At 45.4% G+C, this 15,414-nt stretch overlaps 1 protein-coding gene across 4 annotated transcripts in view; it reads left to right on the top strand.

Moving 5' to 3' along the window:
• The window catches only part of UBR1 (ubiquitin protein ligase E3 component n-recognin 1), a 531,921-nt gene that overhangs the window by 320,043 nt on the left and 196,464 nt on the right, over positions 1–15,414 (top strand). For all 4 annotated transcript variants that reach the window (XM_033952836.1, XM_033952835.1, XM_033952834.1 and 1 more), the window contains exons 24-25: positions 1,567–1,615; positions 7,035–7,189. In XM_033952836.1, the coding sequence (XP_033808727.1) occupies positions 1,567–1,615; positions 7,035–7,189 (204 nt within the window). The remainder of the gene's footprint in view (positions 1–1,566; positions 1,616–7,034; positions 7,190–15,414) is intronic.

Here is a 15,414-nt window from a genome sequence, read left to right as displayed (position 1 = left end):
TGAGTCAGTGAGTGAGAATTCTGCTGGTTCAGGGGGAGAGCTGGCTGCAGTGATGGCGGCAGAAGAGGAGAAGGGACATTATGGGGAGAGAGGGAATGGTAGAAATACCAGATATCATGGGGTGGCATGGAGGGAGGTCTTCAATATAAACAGTTTAATTTTTTTGATGCCTTTTTTGACCAAAAATATCTGTTTATATTTGAATATACATGGTACTTGAAAAGATAAATAATAAACAATGCAAAAGTTCTTCATGATCTGAAAGGGATTTCCTTTTTTAAAAAAACCCCAAACTTCATGTTTGTTAGGTAGCACCAAAGTATACATGCCAAACATTGCAGTATAAATACATTTAGGGAATGATTTTCAAAACTATGCAGGAGAGTATATAGTAGAATCTTTACATCAGTTCTCAAAGGGGAAAGCTTTTCACTTGGAAAATTTCTCAAAAAATCTTTGTGCAGAAGTTTGTACTTGCTTTTGTGTGGGTTCTTATTCTATGATAGACATACGTAGGTGGGGGAACAGGGACAAAACAGTCTTATTGCCTTTTCCAATTTATCCTAATCCTGAGCCCACTTTCTTTTACCCCACAAATTAACCCTCCCCCCTCTTTTACAAAGCAGTGGTATTAGCTCCGACGCTCATAGAAATTTTATGAGCGTCAGAGCTAATACCACTGCAGCGGTGATAAAAAAAAGCTTAATGTTGCTTCGTAAAAGGAGTCCTAAAGTAGGTGCTTTTGATCTTATACATGATTACCCTTCAGAGTGGCCAATTTTCATGCAGCCTGAGTAAATGGCTTTTGAATTTGTCATGTTCTGTTTTTTTTGTGCCTTTTACATGTTGTTGGGTTTTTTTTTCTCCACCAGGACCTATGCAAATACAATATATACAGAAAAAACTTTGTTATAGGTTCCCTGGAAGGTTCTTACTTCCAGAAATATATGAACAGGAAGACTGATTTTTTTTATTTTTTATTTTATAACCATTTTTGGCAAAAGCCAAATTACTTTAAACTGTTATCAAGTTTGTGCAGATTGGACAGTTTTCACCTGCAAAAGATGCTTTGAACTATGTCCAAACAGAACTCTCAAACTTGTATAGAAAAGTTATGGAGATCAATCTGTATATTCCCTATGTTCCTACTTTCACTGGTACTGTTCTATATAACAAATGTTTCATTAGAGATGTGCATGCATTTGAAACAACATGGCAAATGCCAGTGATATTTACCACGTTTCATGTTATGTTTAACCTGAAATGACAGGAAAAAAAATCTGAAAGTTTGGAAAGTTCTTGTGTTATCAATAGTTTGTGCATTGGTGCTCAAATAAAGCACACTATTAACACTATTACCCTGAAATTAAAAAAAAAAAATATCAGATAAAACAAATCCTGTAAATTACATAAAAAACTAAACAAAATGAAACTATTTGACCAGTGCACCCCAATATGTTCTATGAAAGCACACTGGCGAAGGAACAGGGGACTATCACATGTTGATACTTTGTGTTGTTCAGATGCCTTTTTGTGTAACATTTCAGTAACTGTATAATCTTATAGGCTGAACATATGCAGAAGAAGAAAAGAAAGCAGGAGAACAGTGATGAAGGTAAAGAATAGCTGGTATGAGGAGATTTTTCTCTTGTTTTTGACTGAAATATCTGGTGTCAGTTCTCAGGATGAAGAATTAAGGAGATAATTTTAAAACACGTTGGCCCATATAAACCTGTATATGGGTTATGTTCTCAAAAAAGTAGAGAGATGCTCATACTTATAGAATGTTCTATAGGCATATCCTGGACATAGAATGGGCAGAGAAGGTATAGAATTGTCTCTAATGTATTTTATTAAAATATTTGTATGTGCTAGTTCCTACCAAAACATATATTACTCCCATTGCATTTCCTATACTTTGTCCTACTCCAATCAAACTGACCAACACCATGCGTTTTTCTACCTTTTGGACAGTGAATTCACTTGCAGTCAAAAATTTCCTCAGTGGTTAAATCTTGTTTTCATTCACTCAGGCTAATTCGTTCCATTAGACTTTACCTAGACCAGTCTTCCTGTGCAACCCTTCTTATGTACTAAGTGGCAAATTCTAGAAACGGCGTCCCGATTGTAGGCAGCGGTTGGTATCCTATGCTGTCTAACTAGCCAATGTACATTTTCTTTAAAAAAAAAAAAGGCCACCTACAGTGTAGGCTTCTGTCACAGGTGCAGGGAGATGCCTGGAGCACTTAAACTTGTCCAATGCTAGGCATGGGCATGGTTTCACCAGGAAGTGGCCTTGAATGAGCTTAAGCGGCTCCCTAGGGCCGTGATAGGCACCAGAAATGTAGGCCAGCAAAATTCTGGTTTACATTTCAAATAGATACAGCCGCTAAGCTGATTGTGGCAAAGAAATCTCCCTTACCCTTGCCCCCCTCCACACACCCATAAGTCAGCCATCAGGAGGGATGCCCACTCCCCCCTGCCGCCAACCCCAAACACCCCCCTCCCTGACACTGTCCGCTGCAGGAGGGATGCCCACTCCCTCCTGCTACTGACCCCAGTGATCTCCAGAACCCCTAACACTCCCGAAACCCCCCACCTTCAATTGGCAAGAAGGATGTCCACTCCCTACTGCTGCCAGCCTCGTCAATCTTCTGAACCCTCAACACTCCCCAACACCCACTCAACATTCTCTTACACCCCTGTCACTCCATGACACTCCCCAACACCCACCTGACACTCATGACATCCCAGCATCCCCCATGACACCTCCTGAACTCCCCCCCCCAATGATAGGGGCTTTGGGTATCTGGCCAATTGGAGAATTAGGTCACTCCCAGGGTGCACTGGGAAGGAGACCTAAGACTCTGGTTCTGCCAGATGCCTAAGGCATCTAGGCCAATCAGAGATTTAGACTCTTCCCCATTTATTTTGATGTATTTCCTTTCGATAAATGTTGTTTATCCCAGGACAAGCAGGCAGCATATTCTCTACATGTGGGTGACGTCATCTACAGAGCCCCCAGCGGATGTTCTCGCAAGCAGACTTGCTTGAAGATCTTCAAGCTTGCGAGTGTACCGTGCATGCATGAGTGCCCCTCCCGCCCGACCTAGGGCATGCGTCTCCTCAGGGTGGCCTCAGTTCTATGTTTTCTGCGGAGCCAGAAGCGGCTTATTTGTTTTATTTCGGGTGAGTCGCTGTGCTCGTGTCTTTATTTTGCTTTCCGTGTCTTTTTGACCGGGTTGACCGGTCTTGCTTTGGCCGCCTGTCCTCGTGGGGCCACGGTCGTCTTTTCTCATATGCCCCAGCCTCGTTCAGGGTTTAAGAACTGCATTAGGTGCAACCGGGTGATCTCCATCACCGACCCCCATCGTTGGTGTGTGGAGTGCCTGGGTGCGGAGCACCGCGCTGAATCGTGTCCACGTTGCGCAACTTTACAACCGCAGGCTCTTCGTCAGAGGGTAGCCAAGATTCTCCAACTCTTTGGCCCGATGGATCCAGCGGGACAGGCCTCGAGCTCGGCCTCAGCACCGTTGTTGGGTGCTTCGGCCTCGAAGGCTTCAGCCTCAGCTCCTCCTACTACACCGGCCTTAGGTAAGTCTCCTCTTCCCTCCTCAGGTGTGCCGGCAAAGAAGCCTACCTCGGAGTCTCACTGGGTGCCACCTTGTCGTGATCTCATACAAAGCATGCCTCCTCACATAGGGAATACTCTTCCTCGAGGTCGCCCCCGACCCAGCCTCACTTGGCCTCGGTGCTTATGTTCGAGGACATGCTTAAGGCTATCCTTACTACGCAGCTTTCCTCGGTTGTGAGCCAACTTCTCCCGATCTCGACGCCGCTGACCTCGGTCTCGTCCCAGTCTGACCAGCCTGAGCGTCCTTCTCTCGGGTCTAGGGGCTGTGCCCGCAAGACTCACAGAGTCGCCTCGAGCGATTCTTCATCCCCTGATTCGGGGCCTGTGACTTTCATCCTCCACCTTATCGTGGCTCGTCCCTTCCAAAAAAACTGCGGTCTTCTCCACCCCTTCGGGGCCGGTCTCCAACAACAAAGACCTCGGCTATTGGAATTGGAAGCTGGTTCGCTTTCCCTGACAAGCTGGTGGGCGCCTCCCAGAGGTCCTCTTCGAGGCCTCTTGGGGAGTTTTCATTTACTCCGTCTTCGCCAAGGCTGCGCAAACTAGTGCCTCGGACCCGGGGTCCTCCCCGATACACCTTTCCCGGGGTCGTTCCTCGATGCAGTTCCGCAGTCAAGCCTCCTCGATCTCCCATTCGCGAGATTCTGAGGTTCCGGCCTACTACTCGAGGGAAATTTCTCCCACTTTCTCTGCTGACCCCAGGTCACGATCGGGGGTCCCCTCCAGAGGATGTACCTGCTTCTTCTAGAAACTCCTCCTTTGCTCGTTTCATTTATGACATGGGTAAGGCCCTAAATCTGGACCTCCAGTCTGAGTCTGTTATACCCAGGAATACCTGGCAGAGATGGGTGTTTCTCATCCTCCTCGTGAGGCGCTGCGTTTGCCTCTACATCAGGTTCTTCGACAGACATTTCTCCAAAACCTGGAGACGCCTTATGCGGTTACGGCCATTCCCTCCAAATTGGAATCCCGTTATCGGACGATCCCGGTCAAGGGGTTTGAAAGTTCTCAGCTTTCTCACCAATCCTTGGTGGTTGAGTCCTCCTTGAAAAAGACCAACCCCTCGAAGGTGTACGCTGCTGTCCCTCCGAGATGGGAGGGCCGTACGATGGACAAGTTTGGTCGCCGCCTTAATCAAAATTCGATGATGGCAAACCGTGTCCTGAACTATAATTTTATCTTCATGTCCTATCTCAGATTTTGTGTGGAAGCCCTCCACTCCTTTCAAGCGGACTGTGCCGGCTTCTCAGCGTCAGGAGTTTTGTCTTCTTGAGGAGACTCTCTCCCCGCTCCACCTCTATATGTTTCAGGCGGCCTACGACGCTTTCGAGTTGTCCTTGAGGGTCACGGCCTTTGCGATCGCCATGCATCGCCTCACCTCGCCTGGCTCAGGATTGTCGCTATGGATCCGAACCTTGCGTGGGTCATGAACTCTTTGACGATTCAATTGAGGCGGCCACTAAGTGCCTTTCGGTACACGAACAGTCCTTCGCCTCTCTGGTGAGACTTAAGCCGAAGACTCCTCCGGCCAGGCATTAAAAATTTCCTCTTCGGAGGTATCCACAGAAATCTACTCCTGCATTCTCTTGGCCGCCTGCGAAGCGGCCTCAGCCTTCACAGCACCATCAAACTAAGGCCCAGCCACTGGGTCGTCTTTTTGACAATTCCTGTCCGAGCCTGCTGGCTCCCTTCCTTCTAAAGCTTTCCCCCCTTCCCATCGGGGGTCGTCTCCAACATTTCTATCCTCAGTGGGAAAGTCTTACGACAGACAGTTGGGTCCTTTCCATTGTCCAGGAAGGATACTCCCTTCACTTCAGTCGCGTGCCCCCAGACTTTCCGCCAAGAGAGTTTCCTTCTGCGAGATCCCAACTGCCTCTTCTCCTGCAGGCAGCTCAGGCCCTCCTTTGCCTTCAGGTGGTTGAGGAGATTCCTCCGGATCAGTAGAATATGGGGTTTTATTCCTGACATTTTCTGGTATCCAAGAAAACGGGGAATCTGCGTCCGAACCTGGACCTCCGAGCCCTGAACAAGTGTCTGGTCAAGGAACAGTTCAGAATGCTCTCCCTTACTACGTTGTATCCCCTGATGGACGAAGGGGACTGGCTGTGCTCGTTGGACCTCAAGGAAGCGTACATGCACATTCCGATACATATGGCCTCTCGCCGGTATCTGAGATTCAGGGTGGGGAATCTCCACCTCAAGTATCGTGTTCTTCCCTTCGGTTTCGTAGCCTCTCCGAGGGTTTTCACGAAATGCCTGGTAGTGTTGGCAGCGGCCCTGCATCTCCGCAGGCTACCGGTGTTTCTCTACCTCGACGATTGGTTGATCAAAGCGTCCTCTCGCCAGCAGGTTCTGTGAGTGACGAATCAAACCATTTTCCTCCTTCAGAGTCTCGGATTTGAGGTGAACATTCCCAGATCTCACCTCTGTCCATCCCAGTCCCTCAAGTTCATCGGAGCGGTCCTCGACACGGTTCGCCTCTGCTCTTTTTTGCCTCAGCCTCGTCAGGAGACCATTGTCTGCTTGTGTCAGCGGGTGGCCCTCCGGGGCTTGGTCCCAGCTCGGCTCATGATGGTCCTGCTTGGCCACTTGGCCTCAACTGTTCATGTGACTCTTTTTGCCAGACTTCACTTCCGCATTCCTCAGTGGACGCTGGCCTCTCAATGGAACCAGGATCGGGATCCTGTCTCTCGTCTCATTGTCGTGACTCCTTTGTTGAAGCAGTCTCTCTGCTGGTTGATGCTCTCTTCCAATCTTTCCAGAGGTTTTCTGTTTCATGCTCCTCCCCCGCAGAAGGTCCTCACGACAGACTCGTCGGCCTTTGCTTGGGGGGCTCATCTGGATGGTCTTCGCACTCAGGGTCTTTGGTTCAGTGCCGACGCCTTTGTGACATCAATCTGCTGGGCGGGCGGGAGGGGCACTCGTGCATGCGCGGTACACTCGCAAGTTTGAAGATCTTCAAGCAAGTCTGCTTGCGAGAACGTCCGCTAGGAGACTCTGTAGATGACGTTACCCACATGTAGAGAATATCTGCCTGTTGTCCCTGGATAACACGTGTTACAGTAAGTAACTGTGCTAAACTGCTTTGCTGTACTTTCAAAGGGCAGTCTATAAGAAATGTAATTTTAAAAAATCATATATATTGTATATGCAAACTTCTGATCTGAAGCAGGTTTAACTTTTGTGCAAAAGCTTTCAGAAAAGCAATTTTATAAAGGTACACAGGCAAATATGTTGCCTCCATAATCTAATCTAATCTAATCTGGGAGTTATGAGTCACACTATGCCTAAAAAGGTTGAAGATGTGGCTAGCTAAATCTTGATGACATCAAATAAATTTTATACTATATTTCTTGCATATATTTGAATTTCTTTTATACATTTATCCTTGGCTTTTTAGCACTCCCACCTCCACCACCACCTGAATTCATGCCTGCTTTCAGCAATGTAGTGAACCTCCTACACTGTGATATCATGATGCATATCCACCGAATCATCTTGCAAAGGGCAATAGAGTTGGACTCCTCTTCATGGACTGAAGGCATGATCCAGATGGTATGCTGAAGAAATAGTTACATTTTTTAAAAACTTACATTAATGGCATATTGTACTCAAAAATTGCATGTATTTATCCTAATTATGTCTCTCAAAGGGAACTATTTAGTATTATGTTGGTTTGTCTGGTTATTAATCATAGTGTTCCCCCTCAGTTTGTTTTGTATAAGCAAGTTGCTCAGAAGTGTTTCTGATTTGCTCTGCAATTTTAATATTTTTGGGTATTTTTTTCCTCAGTGTTTGTTCGGAGGCTCAGTTCTCAGAGGTTACCACTTGTTGGGACCTCTGCCTGGAAGAAGACACAGACTAGCTGCAGAAGTCTGCTGCTAGCAGGATCAGCTCTTCGGGGAAACCTAGCTAGCCAGTCTACTGGTATTTTTTTTATAGCTCAGAAGCTATCCCCTGCGTAGCTGCTCGCATCCCTGATATAGTCAGGAGATTGAGCACAAGCTGTTTGGGCTCCTTCTCAGCTCAACTGAGATTAATAGTGGGCTGGCTGCGTGGTCCTCCCCCCTTTTGTGATGAGGTTTCCGAGGGTTGAGGCTCAGTCCGATCTTGGTCCGACTGACAGCCTGCAGACCAGGTTCATCCAGCGAATCTGTGAGGCAGATCTCTTCTCCATTTGTTCCAGCTGAGTTTCTATGTTGAAGCAGGCAGGCACCACGTGGGTCTATTATAGCCTATGGGGAAAATTGGGGGGGGGGGGGGGGGGAGTTCTTCAAAAGTCATTTTTTAAGTTTTCTTCAACCAGAGACTAGGTCACTCTCCTCTAAAACCCCTTTCTGTATTTTTTTGTCCATCAGACAGATCTCCACTGGTCATTTTGGTGCGATTTTCCTGGTGGCAGCCATCTTGGTTTTTAAACAAACTTTTTCTGAAGTCTCCATCTGCCTCAAAACCCTCAACTTTGCTTAAATTTGACAGGGATAGACCCCTTCAGGCATTTTTACCCCTATATCATGCCAGGTTTGTGATGGCTGACTGGCCAAGGAGCATTCATACCACGCATGCAGCGTAGCTTGTGGGTGAGGGGCAGAAGCTTTGGGCTCAACCTCCTCTGAGTTTTCCAGGGCTGGGGATCCACATGAAGGGAAGAGACCCTTTCCAGAGCCCTCCGAAGGTGAATTGGCCAAGCGCAGACACATGGGGACCTCGGAGCCCAGGAGCACTGGCAAGGGGTCCCTGCCAGGATCCTCAAGAGGCACCCTGGCCAGTCGAGAACATAGGCATGGACTAGGAGATTCAGTCTGACATAGACTGGGAGGATGGCAAGTTCAATTCCATGTCACTATCGTCCCAGGATGAAATTTCACTGGCAGAGTCTGGTTCAGTGCTGGAGAGCAGCTGTCAAGAAGTGGCAGTGGACCCTGGACCAGGGGGATGACCCCATGGTGTGCCAGATTTTCAAAGCCATAGCACTTTCCAGCATTATTTCTGTCTTGCTGAGAGAACTGAAGCTGGAAGTTCCTCCAGCTCCTTTTTCTCAGTGTTCAGTTAAGAGCAGCTCTGTTCAGTCAGAGTGCTTTCCTTTGCATCCAGACATCACCAAGTTGGTCACATACCACTGGGAGTCTCCTGAGGGGTCACCTACTGGTGTCCAAGGCTATGTCCAAGCTTTACCCGATGGCTTCAAATTTCCAGCAGCAGGTCACCAAACATACCTCCCTGCCTAATGAGGGTGGTGTGATGTTAAATGATTTGCAGGACCATTAAGTAGACTTGCTCCTAAAGAGGCAATCTGATGCTTTAACCTTAGGGATTAAGGTGGTATCTGTGACTTCTATAATAGCACATGTTTGCCACACACATCTGTCTTGAGTATCAATCCCGGAGAATAATGGGGATCCCCAAAAACTCCTGTCTGGGGTGAATTATATAGTGGATGAATTATATATTGGACTTCATCAGACTTATGAGCAAGGTGTCAGCCTATGTGATCTCCGCTGGGCAGATGCAATAAAAATGGTATGCTAAACCTTAAGATACTCTGTCCATTTTTGTGAGTGTACCTCAGAAAGATGTCAGTCACAGCTTTTGAAACCTCCTACTTCTCCCAGGTGTCAGCTGCTCCCATCAGTTTCTCTTTCTATAGGCGAGCAAGAAAAGTGTCTTCTGATCTGTTCGGTTTATTTCTTTTTTTTATTTTGCGACATCGGCTGAGTACAGTGCTAAAAATAGCGGCGTTTTTGGCTCAAAGTAAGGGCTTTCTTAACTAAAAATGATGGTGTCTATATTAAAGGAGGCATAGCCCCTGATGAAACTAGGAGTGAAACGGTTGGGCAGCCGTCGGGCATAAAGATAAGTGCCTTTCCTTTACAGCACTCTATGCACTTTATAATTTATGCAGAGCCGGAAGAGAAAATTAATTTATATAAAAAATTTTTTTTGCACATTCTACTTGCTAAGACCAATGATGAAAACACCACCCCAGTAAGAGTACGAATAGAAATATTAAGTAGTACCTTGGGTGTTTGAGGTCTAGCGGAAAAATCCATTTAATATAGTTTTGTCCTCATTATCTGGTGTTATTATCCGATACTACTCATCCACACTGGCACTAATGCCAGGAACCCCTACAAACGTATCAAAAGTGACTATGTGGCTCTGGGAGAGAAGGTGAAGCAGTTAGGTGTACAGGTGGTATTCTTGTCCTTCCTCCCTGTCGAGGGTAATAGCCAGGTCAAAGAAGCACACATCCTGGAGATGAATGCGTGGCTAAGTGGATGATGTCGAGAGCGTTATGGCTTCCTGAACTATGGGATGATTTCCCAAGGCTACTGAACAGGGATGGTATACATCTATAAAAGAAGGGAAGAAGTGTTTTTGGCAAGAGGCTGGCTAATCTACTAAAGAGGGCTGTAAACTAGAAGTGATGGGGCCAGGTGATCAAAACCCCCGGATGAGTATAAGTCCTCAGGTAATACCTGAATACCTCTACATGAATGGGAAAAATGGAGGGGGAGCATTGTCTGGATAACAATATATACCAATGCTTGAAGTATGGGAAACAAGGTTCTGGATCTAGAATCTGTGATAGAAGAAGATGAGTTGGATATACTGCATGCTATTTAAATTGTTAAACGGAGACAGCCCAATCTACCTAAACAACCGCCTCTACCAAACTACATCACCCAGACATAGAAAAACACACACCCCTTTCACACACCCTCCAATCAAAGAAGTCAAACGGAAAAAACTGTATGACGGACTACTAGCAACACAAGCAGCAAAACTGGATAACCAAATCTCCAACCTACTGATAACCACCCCCGAATACAAGATCTTCAGAAAAAAAATAAAAACGATACTCTTCAAGAAATCACTGAATCACTCTTAACATATCAATTACCTTCCATCCTCCTGCCTTCACCCCACCCCACAGATACTACCAGTTCTTTTCAATTTCTCTTGAATTCACCAATGATCTTCTACTGTAACCCACCATTTATATCTCTTTTTGTAATCCGCCTTCTCAACTTCTCTTGAATTCACCAATGATCCTATATTGTAACCCACCATTTATAACTCTTTTGTAATCCGCCTTGAACTGCAAGGTAAGGGCGGAATAAAAATCTCTAATGTAATGTAATATAGTGGCATCATAGAGACGTGATTCACAGAGAACCATGACTGGGATGTAGTTATACTGGGCTATCATCTGTTCAGGAAAGACAGGGTAGGAAGAAGAAGAGGGGGAGTAGCATTATATGTTAAAGGTCATATTAAAGCCACACAATTGCAGGATCTACAGGGCAAGAAAGAGGCACTGTGGATCAATTTGTTAAGAGGGAATGGTAAATATATTTACATTGGTGTGATATACAGGTCTCCTTCACAGACGGAAAAAGTGGACAGAGATTTAATGGCAGACATTCAGAATATATCTAAAAAAGGGGAAGGATTACTAATAAGTGATTTTAACATGCCAGATGTTGATTAGAGTATCCTTGTTGTGGGGTTTTCTAGATGTAGAGAGATCCTGGATTCTCTACAAGGAGAACTGTTCCAGCAGTTGGTAATGGAACCCAAGTGGGATGGGGTCATACTGGACGTAGTGCTTACAGATGGGGAAAGTGTTTCTGATGTTACAGTGGGTGATATCTGGCATCCAGAGATCACTGCATGGTACGGTTTAATATTAAGACGGGTATAGAGAGGACTTATTCAAAAGTAAAGGCATAGACTTTTTAAAAAATTAACATTGAACAGATGGGGATTATATCAAGGAATTGTCTGGATGGGAATGTCTGGAAGAAATAAAAATTCAGTGGGCAAAACTGAAAGGAGTTATTATAAGGGTGACAAATCTTTTTGTGAGGCAAGTAAGTAAAAGCAACAGGAAAAGAAGGCTGCTTTCGTTCTCAAAAGTAGTAGCTGAGAAGATAAGGTAGCTTTCATAAACTACAAAAGATCACAGAAAGAGGAAGACAGGCAAAAGCAAAGATACAAATGGAAGAAAAAAATAGCCAAAATGGTAAAACGGAGAGTCAAGATTTTTTTTTAGATATATCAGTGATAGGAAGAAGTACAAAAGTGACTTTGTGAGACTCAAAAGTGAAGGGGAGAAACATGCAGAAGCTGATAAAGAAAAGACTGAATTGCTTAACAAATATTTATTTTCTGTGTTCACAGCTGAAGCGCCAGGAGCGGGACCACAGAAGACATACGCGAATAGAGATAGAAAAGTGGTAGATACTGATTGATTTTCAGAGGGTTTTATTTGTGAAGAGCTAGCTAAATTAAAGGTAGACAAAGCGATGGGGGCCGGATGACGTACATCCAAAGGTGCTGAAGGAACTTAGGGAAGTTCTGGTGGTTCGGCTGACTGACCTTTTCAATGCTTCTGTAGAGTCAGGAGTTGTACCAGAGGACTGAAGAAGGGCAGATGAGGTCCCTTTACACAAAAGTGGAAGTAAGGAAGAAGTAGGGAATTGCAGGCCAGTAAGTCTAAGCAAATTAATGGAAATGCTTTTTAAAAAGAGTGATGAATTTTTTGGGAATTACATGACCAGAGGCAACATAGATTCAATTTCTTTGACTGGGTGACCAGAGAAATGGATAGAGGAAGTGCGCTAGATGTGGTGTTTTTAGATTTTAGCAAAGCCTTTGACGGTGTTCCACACAGACATCTAATAAATAAATTGAGTGCCCTTGGGGTGGTCCCCAAAGTGACGGGTTGGGTCAAGAACTGGTTGAGTGGAAGACGACAGAGGGTAGTGGAGATCGCTCTAAGGAAAGGGATGTTACCAATGGCATGCCTCAAGATTCAGTTATTGAGCCTGTTCTTTTTAACATTTTTATAAGTAATATTACTGAAGGGCTGTCATGTAAGATTTGCCTCTTTGCGGATGATACCAAAATCTACAATAGAGTAGACACCCCAGATAGTATGAATAACATGAAGAAAGACCTAGCGAAGCTTGAAGACTGGTCTGAAATTTGGTAGCTTAAATTTAATGCTAAGAAATGCAAGGTCATGTATTTGGGCTGCAAAAACCCGAAGGAATGGTATAGTTTAGGGAGTGAAGAACTTGTGTGCACGACAGAAGAGCAGGACTTAGGTGTGATTGTATGTGATGATCTTAAGGTGGCCAAACAGGTTGAAAAGTTGACAGTGAAAGCTAGAATGATGATAGGTTGCATAGGCCAGTAGGAAAAAGGAAGTATTGATACTCTTGTATAAGATTCTAGTGAGACCTCATTTAGAATATTGTATACAATTCTGGAGACCACACCTTCAAAAAGATATAAAAAGGATGAAGTCAGTCCAGAGAGAGGCTACTAAAATGGTGCATGGTCTTCGTCATAAGGTGTATGGGGACAGACTTAGATTTCAATATGTATACTTTAGAGCAGGGGTGTCAAATGTCAATCCTCAAGGGCCGCAATCCAGTCGAGTTTTCAGGATTTTCCCAATGAATATGCATGAGATCTATTTGCATGCACTGCTTTCATCATATGCTAATAGATCTCATGCAAATTCATTGGGGAAATCCTGAAAACCCAACTGGATTGCAACCCTCGAGGACCAACATTTGACACCCCTGCTTTAGAGGAGAAAGGTGAGAGAGGGGAGATATTATAGAGATGTTTAAATACCTATGTGGCGTAAATGCGCATGAGTCAAATCTCTTTCATTTGAAAGGAAGCTCTGGAATGAGAGAGCATAGGATGAAGTTAAGAGGTGATAGGCTCAGGAGTAATCTAAGGAAATACTTGTTTACAGAAAGGGTGATAGATGTGCCTCCTGGAGGGAAGTGGTGGAGACAGTGGCTATGTCTGAATTCAAGAAGGTATGAAATAGGCATGTGGGATCTCTTAGAGATAGGAAGAGTAAAGGTTATTGCAGATGGGCAGACTAGATGGGCCATTTTGCCTTTATATGCCATCATGTTTCTGTGTTTCTACTCTGCATGCTTAGAGATGAGCAGATTTTAAATTTGCAGCTGGCAGGTTTATCCTTAAGGGACCTGTTTCAGCCAGTCTGCTGAAGATTAGTGAAGCTCAGGGTCCATTCCCCTGGTGTTTGCTCACCCCTTTGACATGGTCAGGGGTTGAGCGCAAGCTGTTTGGACAGTAATAGCATTTATTTGGGATTCGCGTGGTGCCAGCTGTGTTTCAACTCTCCCTCCCTGTGAAGGTCTGACTGGCAGCCTGAAGATCCTGGCGAAGTGATTGGAATGATTGGAAGCAGAGGACCTCTCCTAGAATAGCTACACCTGAGAGGAGCTGAAGCAGGAGACAGTAGCACCATTTCCCCAGCACATGGTCTATGAGTAAGGCTGTGACAGCCTGTGAGAGAAATTGTGTATGGAGTGGGGGGGTCATCTAAAGCTGTTTTTAACTATTTTCACAGCTAGGGCCTTGGTCCCCCTCTCCTAAATTTTTTTTTTTTTTTTTGGGGGGGGGGAGGGTAGGGGGGTTGAGGTATTTACTCAGCTCTGTGGTGATTTTAAGTTGTTTTTAGTACTCAATTTCTCCAGCAGTGGCCATCTTGGATTTTCCTGATTTTCTTTTTCTAAGTTATCAAACTTCACCAAAACACCTCATTTTATTTTCAAAGTGCCAGGAATGAAGTCCTCTGACTTTATTATCCTTATATCATGCCTTATTTGTGAAGGATGGAGGTAGAAGAACACCTTTGCACCATGTCGAGGGAAGTAGGGAGGCAGGAACTTCAAGTTAGCTCCCATGCATCCACTGGGACATGGCACACAGCTTTTGAGCCTGTTAGAGAAGTGAAAATTTCCTCAGGAGCCCCGTAACAGCAGCACGCAGAACTGGTGCAGAGGCTCTGCTGCTAAAGAAGAGTCATCTTCTCCCTTCTAAAGGGGAAGGAGAATTGCCTACTAAGGTCTTTACTCCAGAGTTCATTAATCTGATCTGGCTGGCATATGTACATGGCCAAAATATGCAATATAAGTCCGCTGAAGAGCAACCCTAAATGCACGCCTCTAAGAATCCTCAGAGCACTTCTTCAGTGGGAGTGGAGCTTCTCCCTGGCTCTGATTGTCAGTTCAGTCTTGTTCCTCTTAGTGTCTCAATGCGAGGCCTCCCTGATGGGAGATTTGGCCTCCTACGTTGAGGATCAGGATGGAGTCTAACTAGAGTTACCCAGAACCATACGAAAAGCTGGCATTTTTATAGAAAAAACTCCACAAAATACTGCACCATGTCCTGCACACTATCCATTCCATTAGCGCCCCCTACAGCCCACGAACGAGTGCCACTCCACAAGTGCCAGAACCATTCAGTAACCCTCACCTCCCCTCCCCAATCCCCCCTCCCCCCCAATGGTACTCTCCTCCCCACCCCACCTATACTCACCAGTACTCTTGCAGCTCAATTAACTGAGCGCCCAGATTAGGACACCCATCTTAAGACCGTACTGCGGCCCTTTGGATACAAAGCTTGCAGGTACGACTCCCAGATATTCAAAAACAACATCTTTCGCTTCCTAGCCCCACCGGCATCTCATGCCTCCCAGATGGCCATCTGATGCAACTGGTTCCGCCATGCCAAAATGCCGAAGGGTCAGGGACTGTCCAGCACTGAAGAATACATTTACTGGCCTGTAAGCTCATCTTCCTACACAGAGCCTGACGCCCCCTAGGCAAATTACTAAAAGCCTCTGGCATATCCAAGACAAAGTGGGCCGGGGTACTACGCAAGGCTCTCCCAATTAACCCTGACATGTAGGAGATTATACGCCTTCAGAAGCGCTG

Source organism: Geotrypetes seraphini, chromosome 7 (genome assembly GCF_902459505.1).
Source record: "Geotrypetes seraphini chromosome 7, aGeoSer1.1, whole genome shotgun sequence".
In the NCBI taxonomy this organism is placed as follows: Eukaryota; Metazoa; Chordata; class Amphibia; order Gymnophiona; family Dermophiidae; genus Geotrypetes; species Geotrypetes seraphini.
This window is presented reverse-complemented; position numbering and strand designations above follow the sequence as displayed.